General features: G+C 47.2%; 1 protein-coding gene across 1 annotated transcript in view; it reads right to left on the minus strand.

Moving 5' to 3' along the window:
- Positions 1 to 16,382, minus strand: part of ADAMTS16 (ADAM metallopeptidase with thrombospondin type 1 motif 16) — a 142,674-nt gene extending 126,292 nt beyond the window's left edge. Inside the window, exons 1-4 of the mRNA XM_025867549.2 lie at positions 16,296 to 16,382; positions 15,539 to 16,207; positions 15,349 to 15,451; positions 8,965 to 9,290 (exon numbers count right to left, since the gene is read on the minus strand). Of these exons, the coding sequence (XP_025723334.1) occupies positions 8,965 to 9,290; positions 15,349 to 15,451; positions 15,539 to 16,207; positions 16,296 to 16,382 (1,185 nt within the window). The remainder of the gene's footprint in view (positions 1 to 8,964; positions 9,291 to 15,348; positions 15,452 to 15,538; positions 16,208 to 16,295) is intronic.
- Positions 16,383 to 17,623: the final 1,241 nt, after the last annotated feature.

Consider the following 17,623-nt stretch of genomic DNA (forward strand, 5'->3'; position numbering starts at 1 on the left):
CCCCATGTGGCCTTCCTGTCTGCCCCCACACACCCCCGTGGACCTCCTGCCTGACCCCTGTGGACTTCCTACCTGCCTTATGTGGACTTCCTGCCCCCCTCCGTGGACTTCCTGTCTGTCCCCCTCCACGTGTTCTTCCTGCCTGCCCCCTGTGGACTTCCTACCTGCCTTCTATGGACTTCTTGACCCCCGCCCCCGGACTTCCTGCCTGCCCCCCGTGGACCTATCTACCCCATGGGGACCTCCTGTCTGCTTCTTGACCTGTCAGCCCACTTCACCGGGCAGAAGCAGCCTGTTCCAGTCTCCAGTTTACTTGAAGAACCCACAGCTTGCCCCCTCAGGAGTCCCACCAGCTGGGGAGATCCTACTGGGGAGTTTGAGCCCAGCTGAAGCAGTTAAATTATAATAACCAAGACTTCACTCTGTTGCCTCAGCCCCGGGGGCTGTAGCTGCTTCCTGCATTTGCTATCTTGTAAAGCTTTCGTATTCTGTTTTTAATTTTTCAGTTAATACCTATTTCATGCATTGCATTAATTCTCTCTTTTCAAGTTGTGTGGTGTCTGTGTCCTAACTGGACCATGACTGATACAGATAACAATAAATACAAAAAAAAAACCCCAAAAAACAAAAACACACACACAGCAGGGGAGAGCGTAAGAAGGATATGTGGAGGGGGGACAGTAGGCAATTTTAGATGTGTGGCTCAGGGAAAATGACGTTTAAGAAGAAAATGACCATCCTGCTACGGTTGAACCTCAGGCAAGAAGAATCCTGCTTTACAGAGCATGGTTTCATCTGGCCTCCTCTTTTACTCTCTGGATGGGACTGGACGTAGCCTTGAATAGTCACTGCCTCCAAAAGCAGGCTTCAGGTATAGAGAATCCTAGACTTGGAAGATTCCCCAGAGGAAAAGACCACAGGGATCATGTTCCTGCTTCCCCAAAGAGACCCATTTGGCTGTCTCAGGCAGACCTTGCCCATGCAGAAAATCCTGCTCCACTGGTTGTGGACATGAGCACCTTCCGATGATCCTTTCAGCAGATATTCTACTGACCAAGAGTGTCCATATGAGGGCTGTCCTTGGTGCATCTGCCCCCTGATAAGAGACGTCCGGAGTACTGAGGACCAAGCAGAAGGGAAGCCTGCCATCTCTCCTCTACCCACTGCTACCTGGCCCAGATCTCCAGACCAAAGACACATTTACTCTATTTGTAAAATCTCTGGCACAGATTCCAACATTCACACTCCTTCAATTGGTTCCCCAGTATGTGAACAAGTAATAGCATCCAGTGTGTTCAGTGAAAACATCACCAAACAGAGAATCTGAACACATGGGTCCTACACCTGTCTCAATCCACCTGGCCTTGCAATACTGGCCATGTCAACTGCACGCCCCCGAAGCTCAGGCTCATCACCTGGAAAAAAAGGGAAGTGGAGCAAAATTATAGATTCTATAATTAAATTCCTCTAACCATCTCATTCGTGTTTACAATGAACGGTAAGCTAATAGAAAAAATCTGTGGTCACCTCAAGTGTAAAAGATTATCTAAATGTTACCTTGATCAGGCCCCTTGCTAGGTGTGGAGCCCAACATGGGGCTTAATCTCACGATCCTGAGATCATGACCCGATCTGAAATCAAAGGTTGGATGCTTAACCGACTGAGCCACCCAGGCACCCCGTACTGTACTTATCCTTAAGGAACTAGCAGAAACATATGTAATTATCCAGTGCTTTCCTTTGCCTCCCCACACTCACATATAAATTTCCTAGTAACTACCAACTTTGGCCCTACTTCCTCTAAAAGCCTTAGTTTCTCTACAATTTTATTACATGCCTCCCAAGACTGACATATTTTCAACCTGGTTATGCCATCCCCAGCCTTCTCAGATTGGGACACTGCTCCTAAGAACTCTTATTAACTCTTCTGACCATGCCTATGTTGGTTTTTCCCTTCTGCTCCTGCTTTATTTTACTGGCTCCAGAACATTTTTCAAAGTCAGTTAAAAGTCTGGCAATATTTCAGACAGTTTCCTAGGATTTATTGAGTGCTGTAGAAAAACTCTCGATGACTGGAGTTTCCAGAGAATCCCTGGAGTCTGAGGTTGGGAATCAAACCTAGGACAGTTCAAACCAGGGCCCCGAGTAAGTCTCCAACCAAGGGAGGGAATTCTTAAACACACGTGAGAACTGTTGCATTTATAAGTTTTCCAACATTGCTGAAAACAAGAGAATAATTAGATTTTAGGAGAAGTGATATGTAGGCTATGCGTTAAAGCTTTAACAGACACAATGCTGTAAGAGGAGCAAAATTTCACACAGATTTTGGTGCCAAGGGTAATTGACAGACTCGATACTCTTTGGGGGGGGGAGCTAAAGTGATAATCCAAGTACACAACTTGCATAAAATCCATTGAGAAGATCTAATCCTGTCATATGCAACAGCATACATATCTAAAGGAGGCTTATTAACAGTACTGAGTAATGGAAGTTTTTAAAAATAGTTCATCAGAAACCTTATTGAGAAAACCATTTCTGGGGGTGCCTGGGTGGCTCAGTCGTTAAGCGTCTGCCTTCGGCTCAGGTCATGATCCCAGGGTCCTGGGATCGAGCCTCGCATCGGGCTCCCTGCCCAACAGGGAGTCTGCTTCTCTCTCTCTCTCCCCCTCTGCCCCTCCCCCTGCTCATTCTTTCTCTCTCTCAAATAAATAAATAAATAAAATCTTTAAAAAACATTTCTGAGTAAACTATGAGCTTCAACAGAAAATTCAGGGTGTTTGGCATTAGCCATGGAAAGAAATCAGATGAAATGAAGTCTAAACTTAATTGTATAGTTATTTATACCTCAAAACAGAGGTTGAGAAAATATACTATGTTTTTGTAAATTTGAAATACAAGCATTTGTTGCAAGCAAAAAAATATGATTTATGTTAATAGGAACTTGGGGAAACAAAGACAAAGGAAACAAGGTTTTCTGAAGCGCTCACAAACAAATCTGTAAATAAATAATTACGGGATGAATCCATATATATTTTAAAAGAGGCCCCTGCTACAGTATAAATGGGGATCCTAAGCTCTGAGAGGACTACATGCTGAGGAAGGTGGCACTGAACTGGAAAACAAATGAGAAAATCATGACCCCTATGGGAGCATTCAAAGATAATGCCATGAAAATTCACATAAGTGATCTTGCAGGTCCCTGTAGGGCAGCTATAGCCTGGTGATCTTGGGAAGCAAAACTATTCTATGGTTTGAAGTGCTGGTTCTTGAGTCAGGCTACCTAGGCACAAATCCTACTCTTTTAAGAATTATCTTGGGATTCATCTGTAAAATGGGGAAAATAAAGTGGTCTTGGGCAATGATCTGTAAAATGTGTTAATAATAGCACCTACTGGAGACTGACTTCCCAAATGCAAGTGTGAGGGATGAGGTAGATCTGCTCTCCAGTGACATGATCATTTAATTGCTCAAAAACCACACACACACACACACACACACACACACAGAGCCAAGCCATTTAAAGTTTCTATAAAATTCCCTAAGGTCATAAAAAGTGGAGAATCAGCTACTGAATTTAATTTAAACTTGGAAATATGGGGAAATTTGGTGGCATCTGAGCCATGGTCTAGTCACCTACTCACCCTGTCCCCAGTCAATATGACAGAGCTCTACTCCAGACATGTGCAGCCAAGAAGACAAGGGCTCCCTGTTGCCCCAACGTCCATTCTAGAACTGTTTCCATAGAAGCAGGAACAAGCCACCAGCATCTCTCCTCTCCTTAGTTCTATACTGCAGAAGCTCTATACCAGGCAGGCATGGCCATGAGAACTGGTTTGCCTTCTACAGGCGGCCCCTACTCTTAGGATGGAAGCTCTACTCCAGGCTCAGCGTGGAGCCCTGAACATCCCCACACCAGCTCTTCTGTAACATACAGGTTGCAGGCCAGGAAGCAAAGAGAGAGAAGAGCAGGCACCAACATCCTCATCCAGAGCTCCACTCACAGGATAAGGTCGAGCCCTGGAGAGGCAGAGTGTGGCCAGTGTCCATAGAGGTGATACAATATGTTCTCTCTGAAGCTCAATTTCTAGCAGAAAATTATGAGAAATGCAAAGAAACAGAAAAGTGTGACCCCTACACATGAAAACACACAGGCACAGAAACTGCTTCTGAGAGGACCCAGATGTGGGGCTTGGTAGACAACGATGTCAAAGCAACTGTTACAAATATGTTCATGGAACCAAAGAGAACTATGTCTAAAGGATTAAAGCAAGGCCTAATGACAATGACTTATGAGATACAGAATAAGGGAAATTACAAAAATAACCAAATGGAAATTCTGGAGTTAAAAAGGATAATATCCCAAATGAAAACTTTACTAGAGAAACTTAATAGATTTGAACTGCCAGCAGAGAATCAGGGGATTTGAAGATAAACTGGTAAAGATGTTGCAATTTGAAGTGCACAGAAGAAAAAGCAAATGAAGGAAAATGAGTGGAGCCTCCGAGAAATGTGTACAGCATTAAGCACACCAATATATGCATAATGAGAGTACCACGGGGTGGACACAAGATATCCACACCCACCCTACATACACATCACAGCAAAAATGCCGAAAGATGAAGACAAAAAGAAAATCTTGAAACAACCATAAAAAAACCCCCAGCTCCTATGCACAATAAAACTGCAGTGAGATAAGCAGCAGACTTCTCGAGAGAAACAAGAGGGTTGAAGAGACAGTAGGATGACATCGTCAAAGTGCTGGAAGGAAAAACCACTAACTAAACAAACACAAGAATAAAAACAACCAAACTGCCGTCCAATGATCTCTATCCAGCCACTCAAAGCCACAGTGAGACACCACTTCATACTCACCGGGAGAGCCGGAAGGAGGAGAAATCAGAACCCTCATACATTGCTGGGAGGGTACGAAATGGGATATAGCTAACGCAGAACACAGTCGGGAAATTCCTCCAAATGCTACAATAATGCTACAGTAGAATTGCCATAGGAGGCAGCAATTACATTCCTAGGTATAAACACAAGAGAAATGAAACGTATGTCTACGCAAGAACTTGTACACAAATAGTCGTGTTAGTCACAAGAACCAAAAGGAGCCCAGACAGTGATATCCATCAACTGCTGAAAGGATACATAAAAAATGTGGTATATTTAGCAATAAAAATAATGAAGTTTTGATACACGTTACAACGGGAACGAAACACGAACACATTATACTAAGTGAAAGAAGCCAGTCACCGAGGACCACAAGTTGTATGCTTCCCTTTATGAGAAATTACCAGGTTAGGCAAATCTATAGAGACAGAAAGTTAAATTAGTGGGGTCTAGGACTGATGGGGCTTGGGGGAATGGGGACTGCCAGGGGTTTCTTTCTGGGGTGATGCAGAGTCTCAGATTAGGTGTGGTGAGGCTTGTACAACTCTGGAAATATAGTATAAACCACTAAATTATACATTTCCAACAGGGGAAATCTCTATGATGTATGAACTACATATCAAAAAAGCTGTTTTGTTTTGTTTTTTTTTTAAATAGTACCTAGCTGTTAGCACGGCCATTAGGCTAAGCTAACATAAGCTAACATAACAAATGTTAGCCAAGCATGTGGCACAAAATCCTCCATAAATTAGGGTCGCTCCTTCTGCTACTGTCCTGACCATTGCTGTTTCCCACACTGTCACTGGCGTGGTCATTCAGGAAAGGCACCTGCTGTGTGACACGCCTTCACATGCCTATGCCTGGTGATCACAAAAGACCTGTGATGTCAATTAGGTAGAGACATAAGAATTATACACACGGCTTTTTTTAATAACCGTATTTAATGAAATATGAAATATTTGTTTAAGATTTTATTTATTTATTTGAGAGAGAGAGAATGAGAGAGAGAGAGCACGAGAGGGAAGAGGGTCAGAGGGAGAAGCAGACTCCCCGCCGAGCAGGGAGCCCGATGTGGGACTCGATCCCGGGACTCCAGGATCATGACCTGAGCCGAAGGCAGTCGCTTAACCAACTGAGCCACCCAGGCGCCCCGAAATACGAGATATTTTGAGTCAAGGTACTCGGTGGCAATATTAGGATGACTTTAGAGGTCTTTCTAGGGCTTACAGATAGTGCAGTGGAGAATTCCACGACCTCGACAGATATTAGCAGTCTTTCCTGGGGCAGTCTATTTCTCCAGCAGGCATCACACCCCGATTCTACTGTAAGGATTCAGCTTGGACAAAACTACCCCAAAACCATATGTGGATGCTGCCACCTCCCAGCAAGGCAGGGTGACGCACCCTCTCTGCCCCTCCTGGCACCCAGACGTGTCCTATTTCATCACTGAGGTGACACTGCCCATTCCCTGCCTCTCTCATCACACAACACGGATCTGAAGTGCATTTATTATTCACGAGACCCTCAGGAAAACACTCATTTTACTTTGTCGAGAGTATTTATTTACTATAAATAAGGCGATCAGCTCTTAACTTTGAGGGTTTTCCTCAAATCCGTTTTTAGAGAATGATGGCAAAGTGCTCCAAAACACAAAAGCTGAGAACCAGGTGAGAAAACTATCTATCAGATTGGAAATTGCATTGTCTCACAATTGTCAAGCATGTTCTCTACCTGAAGTCATTAAACTCTTAGTTAAGCAATATATTTTAGCTTACAGGTGATAGTCCCATACTGTAGCTAAAACCAGGAGAATAGAATATAGATTTTCTTTTCTCCCCTCCCAGGGATCTTATTAGAATTCTACTGGCACCTGATGGCCGGCGAGTAGCTGGGTCAACCAGAAACACCGAGGGGGGAAGCAAAAGCTTAGCTGAGATCAACGTGGGACTTTAATTAAATCAAAAACAACAACAACAACAACCCAAGAACAGTAAGAAGAACAAAAAAGGAGCTGTCCTCTAATATAAAAACATGCCATTTTTCATCACACTCGAAGAGATTTGAAAGATGAGCAATGGGATAGATATATCCGTCAGGAAAGAAAGAACAGACTTGGCAGCCACTTGAGGGATGATCCCATTCAATAGTTATTATTATCTGGCTAATGAAAGATGACTTCTTATCCTCCCTTTTTCTTCTTCAAAATGTTTCTGATTTGTCCTGTCATATGGCAAATGCCCCTGAACCCCACACTCATAAGTCTGGTTGAGGTCATTTCTGCCATGATCACCTACAGACAAAATAATCGGTGAAGTTGGATTTAATGTATTTGCAAGATTAATGAGGAAAGCATACAGATTTCTATTCCAGTGACCAGAATATTAAATTCCAGGGTTCATGATTCAGAGGAGTCTTTGCTCACTTTCACTTCTTTATCTCACACGTAGTTGTCACTTACAATTGTGCCGCTAACGCCCATGGAGATCAAAGAGAACCAGAAATCTCAAGCTGCTGCCAGCCAGCTCTGCTCATGGGACGACTCCAGAGCAGGGCTCAGCCATCGGGAGAGGCTGGGCTCACAGAGACCCAGGGCATCAATAAACCTGCACCCCTGCTGGGTTAAGGGGAAGCACCTCGCCCAATCTCCACAAACAAATCCAAGGCTACTAGCTCTGAAGTCATGACATACCTCCCTACCACACAGCTGGCTTCCATTTCCGGTCTGAGCCTTTGTGAAAGAAAGCCAAAGAAGAGATCTCTTCCTTTAGTGAATTATATGAAGAGTTCTAGCCTTTTCATTAAGGAAGATCTGTCCTTGGGAGAACACGGAAGAAATCAGCCCCACTGTCTTCAATCCTAAAACTTATGCCAAATAACCACCACCTTATCCTTGGGAAATCCCTATTGTAGCCATTCTCCAATGAAAAGCCCTTTACAAATTAGGGGAGACATGGAATCAAGCCATCCCAAACGCAAAGCAGGCGTTAATATTTTTTGAAAATATTTAACGGGATTTAGTATTTGCATATATGTAGTATTTGAAGGGACTGGTTACAAATGCCACTTCAGCATCTAGTATCCACACACACTTGCGCAAAATCCTTATAAGATGCAGAGTCTGACTTCACTTTTTCCAAAGAGAGAAAAAAATTTAAGACAGACTTAAAGCATTTTCTAGAAATGTAATAAATATTTAAAAACCTGTTTGCCAAACCTTTACTATGGTCAAGACCTTAAAATATCTTGGCCACACACTTTTGCTCAGCTACCTAAGTCATGTCTTGCTCGTCTGTGTCCGAATGATTAATGTACTCAAGACTCTAAGTATCTGCTAAGGTTTTCTTCCCTAAAAATATGGAAATATTTTAAGAAAATTAAAAGACAAGGCACTGAGATTTCGGCTTGGGGCAGCATGAGGGATGCAGGTATCTGCTCAATGGGGCCAGACGATCCTCACTGTAAGGTCCCAGCAAAGGGGACCACCAGAAGCATTCAAGTGATGTTCAGTGTCTACATCAGATACTAAGAAAATGGGGAAAGTGCTACAGAATCATTGGTCCAGGAAGACTTGGACTGCCGGGCCATGGTTTCATCACGGCATTTGGAACGAAGGCCCTATTCTGTAAGCATGTGATCCTCAACAGAATGGCAGAAGTAAAGTGCTTCCAAGCATCGGATCAAATAATCCACCCGGCCCATCGGTTTTGTACTGTTGTTCTATTTGGAATGAAGACATCTCTGCAGCGCTGGCAATGGACCAGTAAGTTATGGTGGAAGCGGCCCCTGGGAAGTTCTCAACGTCAGACCTGGCCATGAGTCTGAAGTATGATTTTCACACTGGCGTGCTCTTCCCTGGTTCTTGTAAAACAACAACAGAAGTCTGGGCACGTGCTTCTACTGCCAAGTGTGCCAAAGGATGACATATTGTAGACCGTATTACTTGGCGATTTCCTCCCGCTTTTACAGACCAAAGAAACGTGTCCTGCCATAATAGTGGAACCAGCTACAATCTCTCAAGGGAAACAGCGCCCTGTCCCCTATCACACACCATCCGCACCCGAGCTGTACTCACCAAACCTTTGCATGTTGAGAGAGCCACCGAGGAGTTTTTGTGGGATCGTAAGGAGCCTTGATAGAAACAGAAATCCTCAGGTGGGAAGGTGTGCACGGACTTAGTACCTCCCTTCCCCAGTGTCTGCACGATAAATCCGGGAGCCATCAGGTTGTTGGAAGCTTTCAGCTCCATGTGGAAGTCGTGCCTGAGGCCCTTCAGCCGAAGGTGGAGAGACTCCACCCCGAGCTGGGCCAGTGCTCTCTTCCTCCTTTGAGGGTGTGTGATTTCGTGGGACACATAGTCTCCATTGTGGTCAACCTCATAGGGAGACACCAGGTCATATTCTGAAAGACAAAGAGAAGGTGTGGCTGAGTAAATTCAGGATTCTGAAAAGAATCAGGCAGTCCTGGAATATAATTTATTGCCAGAGGACACTTCCACCCAATAAAAATGATGGGAGGAAACTTCAGCATCGAGCCAACCTCAAATCCATAACGTGGGATGTGAACAATCATAATCAGGAGGGAAAATCTTCAAAGTGGCCTTGAGACAAGTCTCTGCTGCCCCATAATATGTTATTCCCAATCCAGCAAAATCTACGGCACTCCAAAGGAAAAACGAATCACAGACCAAAGAAAACCGAAAATGGACTTTTAGGATTACATTTCATAAAGTTTACTTTGCACCCATGATAACATGTAATCATTTATGCTTCTAAATATTTTTTAGCCATGCTCGCTTTTATAAAAATCTACATTGAGCTGACAAGAAATTTTAGCTTCAAAATACCAACAATTTATCAGAAAGCAGTTAAAAAGACAACTATGATGGCTACTCTTTGTTAATATTTTAACAGTTAATTTTTAAATCAAGGAATCCTACAAATCATATGCAGACATATTCCAGATGCTAATGTTTCCTATACGGTCTGCTCCCACTGCATACTGCTGTCCACCCTTTCACTGGCCTGAGTTCTTGGCACGACATCAGAGTTCACCACCCAGGGTCTTCCCCAATGTGCGCCATGGTCTTCTGCCCACTCCGATTCATAGTATGCAGCCTAAAACACATTCAAATACATAATTTTTTGAAATGTGAAGAAAGGGGCTTTCTGCTTTCAGGGCACTCACACAGGCCTGTGGGGCATCAGGGGCCGACAGTGTCACAGTGTGGCCCTCTCTGTGGAAAGCATAGATGGAAGCTTTGCAGCTCCTTTCACTATAAAATGTGCACCCAGGAGGCTGTGAAAGTCTCATAACTGGGACTCTTTTCTGCTTTAGTGCGAGTGGGACATTCTTCTTGGAGCCGTAAGATAAAACACAGAGATGGCCTTTGGTCAGAAGCAAGCAGAATTTGGGTAATTATTTTTTCTGGGAAAATGAGGTTTTCTTCACAACCAATCTGTTTCAGTGCAGGTGTCGGTCCATGGGTCCCTGTGCCGTCAGGGAAAGGGAAAGGTCACACTCAAACAGAGTAGGCATCTGGCACCGGTCAGAAATGGCACATGGTGGGGTGGGAGGGAGAGAGAGGGAGCAGTTGGTGAGGACCTGCCTGGAGCCCCCCACGCTGAAGCCAGTGGCAAGGTGTGTGTCCAAGGCCGGCATTCAACTCGATGCAGTGACAGGATCACCCAACGATCAGTTCTGACCTCAGCAACCCCAAGGAGGCTGTCTCCTCCGGGCAAGAGCTTTGATTTCCGACCGCAGGGGCCTGGCCCTGCCACTCAGGGATCAACAGGTACCCGGAGGGTCACGGGCAGTGGGTTATAGCAGATCACAGGACCACCAACCATCAAAATCTATGTTGAAGCAGAGGATTTGTGTCCCAGAGGGCAAACTTTATTGGGCCTGTCTCTTATTTTACTTAGGAAACCGAGAAAATAAAAAAAAATCTGGTTCAACTGTGTGCAATGACAGGAGAAAGGGGAAACAAGTCAGGGATTTGGTCGTCTGGTGTAAGGATGCGGCTGCAGGCTGTCCTGGGCCACTCCGAGACAAGTGAAGTGTGCACACCTTTCTACCTCAGGTTCTCCCCGCTGCCTTCCACATCGCCAGCCTCCTGGACCAAGCGGGGAGGTTGGTGCAAGTGGAGGTGTTGCCCCTTTCACCCTGCCCCCGGGATGCTCTCCCCCTCACCCCAAGTCTGTGTCTATTCCGACAGAGGCTGTGGACACGTCCAAACACTGCCTAATCAGCACACTTACTGCACATAAACACATGATTACCACTTAAAAAAATCAAATTGTTTCCAGATGATATAAGCCACATTCTTATGACCTTTGTTTTGGAGGACATATAACATGCATCCTTTATCTGGAGGGGACATACAGTATCTACTCTCAAAATAGTGACTGATAAGCCTCTTTTACATAAACACACACAGCATCCTGTTGATAAATGTTGGACAACCAGCTATCTGAGGGGAAAGAATAAACGGCCTGCTTTACTGCATTTGCCAATTCCCCTGGTGTAAGATTTCCCACCGTGGCTGATCTCCAGCACCAAGGTGATGTCACTCCACGCGGAGCGCAGAAGAGATACCCAGTAACACATGAGTACACACGCAGTATCTCCCACACACAGAAACGATTAATGCAAATAACTCAAGAGCACAGATAAGAGTAAAATAATGATGAAGGATGAGATTTGCATATTTTAATTTTGTTTTTAAAAGGGCTTGTTTCACTATAACTTTATATATTTTACTTTTCAGTGACCAGCTCTGCCAAACTTAAAGGAAAGTAACCATCAGCTCTGGACGACTGGTACAGGCCACCAGCTCCACAAACAGCAAAGCCACGCTTTGTGATCTATGACAATCTCTTCCCAAGAACGAGGAAGAAAATGCACGATGGGAAGAAGACCCGTTTTTTCAATTTAGTCCACTGGTTCTCAACCAGTGATTCCTCTCCCACACCTCCGGGGAGACAAGTGTCTGAAGACATTTCCATCTGTCAAGGAGTAGGAGGCGGACGGTGGTGCTCCTGGGATCTAACGACCCAATCCTGAGATGCTGCTACAGAGCCTTCAATGCACCGGGTAGGCTCTCGGGACAAAGTGATAATACCGCCAAGGCAGGCAATCCTGGTTCAGTCCCACGACAGTCCTCTCTATCAAATGTGTACTCTGGGTTATGTGAAAGTGAATGTGGAAAAGGTCATCACTACAGAATTCAATGAATGAACAAAATAAGCATGGCATCTCATCATACTCCTATTACTATCTGGAAATAAATCAATACATGACTGCAATAGACGGAAAAAATTAACTTTTGAGCTTATGTTTTAAGATTATAATCCCCACAACTATTGGCTTGTGATTTCAAGAAAAAATTTGTGCGAGGGGCGCCTGGGTGGCTCAGTCGTTAAAGCGTCTGCCTTTGCCTCGGGTCATGATCCCAGAGTCCTGGGATCGAGCCCCGCATCGGGCTCCCTGCTCAGCGGGAAGCCTGCTTCTCCCTCCCCCACTCCCCCTGCTTGTGTGCCCTCTCTCTCTGTCTCTCTCTGTCAAAATAAATAAATAAAATCTTAAAAAAAAATTTGTGCGATTCCTAATCTTTAAGAATCCTTAATTTTTCAAGTTTTTTAAAAAAGATTTTATTTACTTATTTTAAAGAGAGAGCGAGTGCACTCCAGAGCATGAGCTGGGGGAGAGGAAGAGGGAGGGAGAGAAGGACAATCTCAAGCCAACTCCCAGCGGAACCTGGAGCCGGACGCGGGGCTCAATCCCATGAGCCCGAGATCGTGACCTGGGCTGAAGTCAAAAGTTGGACGCTTAACCAACTGAGCCATCCAGGCACCCCTGTTTGAGACTCCTTTAAATGAGACCTGTATCCTATACACCCTTGGTTAAGGAGAAAATCTCCACATATGGCTACTCCAGTCGGTGGTCAGAACTCCTTGATTTCAAGAGGTTTTCTGACCACAGCCTCAAGTCCAAGAACACTCTGGTTTCAAACTGATTGCATGAAGTGTAGTCCACCTGAGCATGCAGGGCTGGTACTCAGTGACGTCTGCACCTTGCATCCTACCCCTGTACTCAGTGACATCACATCCATAGCTTGGAAGCAGCCACGGTGCAAGTATTTTGACCCATTTACCCCATGGGAACCGGAAAACGCCCTAAATCCGGGCTCCAAAGAGCCTGTCGTTAAAGATTGACAAGCACGCTACCTGAAAGAGACGATCCTGTCTTATGTTCCCTGAATGTCTGAATGTGAATCAATATAATCTTCCAGTGCACACACACAAACAACAGGTCTATTATGTACGATGAAACCCATTTCTAAAGAACTTCTAAACCTTGCCTTGGAAGCATGACTTACTCTAGAATCAAAAGGTAACAAATATGTGCTACATCTTGGCTCTTAATAGGAGCCACTATTTTTATTACAAAGGCAAATTTGTAGGAAAAGCATTAAAATCTCCCACTAAGGAAAAACAACTCTGAATCAGCCAAAATGAAACAGGCATACTTAAATGTCTGAAAACAGTTTAGTTATCCACCGTGGCATCAAGAATAGAGGGCGTTCTCTTTCCCGCTGTGGAACTGCTTCAGACACCGAGGAAAACTGGCAATCAATCATCGGCTGAATTATGCGGGAAATAAACCTTATGGCCAAAAAGAGCGATTCCAAAGCCAATTTGTATATCAGATACCTAGATGTGCAACAGTTACACAAAGTGCACCCTGGCCCTACTGTTCTACGGCGAAACAAGGAACCTGCTGAGCAGAAAGAGTCTTTTTCTCTGGTAGTATGAAAGCTCTCCAGTGACACCCGCTCTCTCTGGACTTGGCTGTTTCCAATTAAAGACCTAAAACACACAGAGGGTAGGTAGGTAGGAGGCTGGGCTTTGTCCACTAGGCTGTGACTTCACTGATGATGGCTCACACCTTCCCTTCCAGTTTCTGACCAGGCGAGGTATGTGGTTGTCGTGGCAATGCTTGGTCTGTGACACCAGCCGAGGTGCCAGGTGATTCGAGCCGCATGCCAGCCAGGCTGGAGTCCAGCTCACGGGAGTCCGTCCTGGCAAGGAGCAGGGGAAGCTCACTTGGGCAGGAAGGCTTTGACTTCTCCCTCCGGAAATGGTTCTCTGTCTGTATTGCTCCTACCTTACAGAAAACTTATTTTCTATAAAATGCTATACAGTCCCCTGAAAAATCTTCTGAGACCTTTACGAATTTTCATGATTTTAGAGAACTAGAATTTTTACAAAAACTTTTTTCAGAAGTGTGTGTGGAGAGACAAATGTAATATGGATAATTATATTGTGGAATGCAGCCTGAGAGAAACATGAAAGAAGACAAGGGCAAGCCCAAGAAGGTGACCTTTAAAAAGATAGATAATTACCTTTCTCCTGCAATTACAGAGCCAAAAGTGTTTTTTGTTTCATATCACTTACATCTAGCGCCCTCTGGTGGTGCTGAAGGTCTTCTGTTCCAGCGTTGACGTACTCACCACAGTATTTATAGACTATTCGTGTACTCACTCAGGACAGAATTCAAATAGTAAATGCATACGTCAGATTCTTGTCTTTATAAAAGGAGGAAAGCTATGTTCAAAAACTTTGAGTTATTAACTTTTCTATATTTTCCGAAAATACCCTGGGATAATCAAACCTCGTCCTTTATGTCGATCTATTGTTGGAAATGTTGCAAAGTACAAAACAACTGCCAAAGGATTGGGTTCAGATAAAAACCACCCAGCAACTAACATCCCACACCTGCCTTTCCCGTGAGCCTAACGCATTTCAGGGCAGAGACGATTATTGCCAGGGGATGTGAAATGTACCAATTCAGCTTGTCAACAGCACAAGTAAAACCATACATTGCAAAGCGATCAGACTTGTATGGCAAATCATGGCAGAAAGTTCGGGCATTGCTTAGGATGTCACAAACGCTAATTACCCATTCCATGCACTACATTGCAGTTATGTCCCAACTCCAGGAGAGCATCCACTTTCATACTAACTGGATCGGTATTGAGCAAAAACGGCTTTCTTTTGTCTCCTGCTCTTTAGTCAAGGATATACAGAGAGGCTTCAATTTAAAAGCCAGAGGAGGATCAGGAGGGGGTGAAGGGGTAGAGAAAGGAGTAAAGCGCTTTCTAATTTCCTGAACGCATAAATTAATAAAACCTCTAGATTATTCCTTGTTTTTTAAATGTTCTTATTAAATATGTATTGCTTGTTTTTCTCCCCTACCGCTTATGGTAATAACGCTGGTAAGCGTTACTGTTTCACAACGGAATACAATATAAATATCGGTGAAAGTCCACTCATAAGGCAAGAAGGCAAGGCACCATCCTCGGAGTGAGTTCGCAGAATTAGGAACATTCGCAGCACCTTATAAACCAGCGCCACTTGGTGAGGACTTGGAACCCCCCCCTTCCCCGCAGACCTACCGCCTTTTTCCATCCAGTCCAGCTGCGCCGCGGAACCCTGAGGACGCCAGACGCTCCGGCTCCCTGGCGAGGCCGCTGCGGGTCCCACGGAGCACGCAGGTGCCTGCTGGAAAACAGCGGCCACACCTCGGTGAGACCGGGACTGCAGGAGGGAAGCCGCGGGGCACCCGCCCCCACCGTCGGGGCTCACCTGCACAGCCACCTGCGCCAGCAGCAGCACACAGAGCGCCGCGCAGCCGGGGACCCGCAGGGCCCCGCCGCCCCTCGCGCCCCGCGCCCGCCGCCCGCGCTGCGTCCCAGCGGGGAGAATGCGCCGCTCCATCCAGGGGCGCTCGAGGTGCCCAGGGCCGCGGGATGGCCCCCAGCCAGGCGGCTGCAAGTGGGCACCGAGGACCCGGCCGGCCGGCGCGCAGGAGCTTGCCCGCAGCGCCTCCGCCGCCCGCGCGGGGTTATCACTGCGGCTCTGCGCGGCGCGGGGGGCGGAGTGGCGGCCGGGCGGCGGGGGCGGTGGTGGAGCACCAGCCCGCACCGTGGGAGAGCAGCAGGAGGAGGGGGGAGGGCAGGGAAGGCGGAGAGGATCCGCGAGGGGAGGAAGGGAGGGGGCGGGAGGAGTTGGCGGGGCCGGCGGGGTGGGGAGCCGGAGGAAGAGGGCAGGAGGGGAGGCAGACGGGGGAGGGAAGGGGCCGGAGAAAGCTGACGGCCGGGTGGGGCAGAGGGGAGGAGGGCTGGGGAGGATCCCTGCGCTCGCCGGCCGGGCGGTCGGCGCCTCGGCCAGCTCCCCGTGGGCGCGCGGCTGGAGCGGCGGCCGGGAGGCTCTGAGTGTGAGCAGCTTGAGCCGCCCTCCCCGTACCCTGTGAACCTGCCGTCGCGCCACACCGCGCCGGGAGCTGCCAGGCCCGCACCCCCAGGGCCAGACCTGTGCCGCCTCCGCACCCCCAGGGCCAGACCTGTGCCGCCTCAGGCGCAGACACCTGCCGCCCGCCTAGTGAGGCTGGGCTGCGCCTGGGCCCGCTGCGTTGGCCCTCGCGCTGCATGTGGGAGATCAAGTGCAGGACAGCGGCGCCCAGGGCTTCAGGGTGTCCTGCCTTTCTGAGTATACACAAACCCGTGCCTTGCTCTTGGCTTGGGGAGTGATGGGAGGCCCCGTGGTCCAAGAAGCAATGTCTATCTCCTGGTCAGTCCTGGATGTAGAGGCGCTCCTGGCCCCGGGGCCACCCGCCGTGGAGAGCCTGTGTGCCCAGCCGCTGGCTCTCTGCGTGTAGCCAATCCATTAGGAGGCCTGGGGGCTGAGGATCCCTGTGGGCCCGACTGGGGGCAGGGCTGCCAAGGGCCCAGGGAGCCTCAGGTGCTTGACCACTGGCCTGGCAGTGAGCCCAGTCAGTGTTCTGCCATGGTGTGTGTGAACGCGTGTGTATGCGTGTGGATGTGAGCGCGGATGTGCCTCAGTACCCACTTGTGTGTGCGCACGTGTGCGTGTGTATGTACCCGTGCACATGTGTGTAAGTACCGGTGTGCAAGTGCGCGCGTGTGTGTGTACCTGTGCGTGTGTGCACATTTACCCATGCGTGAGTGCGCACGTGTGTGTGTACGCACTTTGTGAGTGCACACGTGTGCCAGGGAGTGTTCTCACCACACGCATTGCCTGTGACCGCTCTGCTGCACGGGTTGCCCTTTTCCTCTCTGGTCACGGACCTTCGGCGGGTCCTGGAAGGCTGGGTTCCTACTTCTGCGGTTCCAGTGTCCCTCACATTCACTTTATCCCAGATTTGCCGGTTTTGCACATTTTGGAGAGGAAAGTGAAGAGCGGAAGGGTGACTGTGGTCTCCTGTTCCCTTTGCCCAGCTAGCTTTGAGCCTGTCCGTGTTTCTTACCTCTGGTGGTCTGGACATGCCAGATATCCCAGGCTTGGACAGCAGAACCACCAGGCTGAGCAGTGGCCGGCTCACTGGCTGTCTCTCTCATTCTCTCATATTCATTTATTTGAAAACAGGTCTTAAAGTGAAAACAGTTTTACTGAAAGGCCTGCTTTGGGGGTGGTCTTTAAAACACCTGCCTCCTCCCCTTCCTCCTGCGCTGGACAAGGGTCTGTCTCAGTGCAGGGGGCAGGGAGCCCAGCCTGAGAGGAACCAGAGGCTGAGGTTGGCTGGGCAGAGCCTCTGGGTCTGGCAAAACCTCTGCAGGAGGCTGCAGTTCCTTCTGTCCTGAGTGCAAGGCCTCACATGCTTGAGAAATACGGACCTCTATTTCTAATTATGCTGACTGTAACCTGCAAGGG

Source organism: Callorhinus ursinus, unplaced genomic scaffold (assembly GCF_003265705.2).
Source record: "Callorhinus ursinus isolate GAN/ISIS: 27379988/994484 unplaced genomic scaffold, GSC_fseal_2.0 scaffold3, whole genome shotgun sequence".
Lineage (NCBI taxonomy): Eukaryota > Metazoa > Chordata > Mammalia > Carnivora > Otariidae > Callorhinus > Callorhinus ursinus.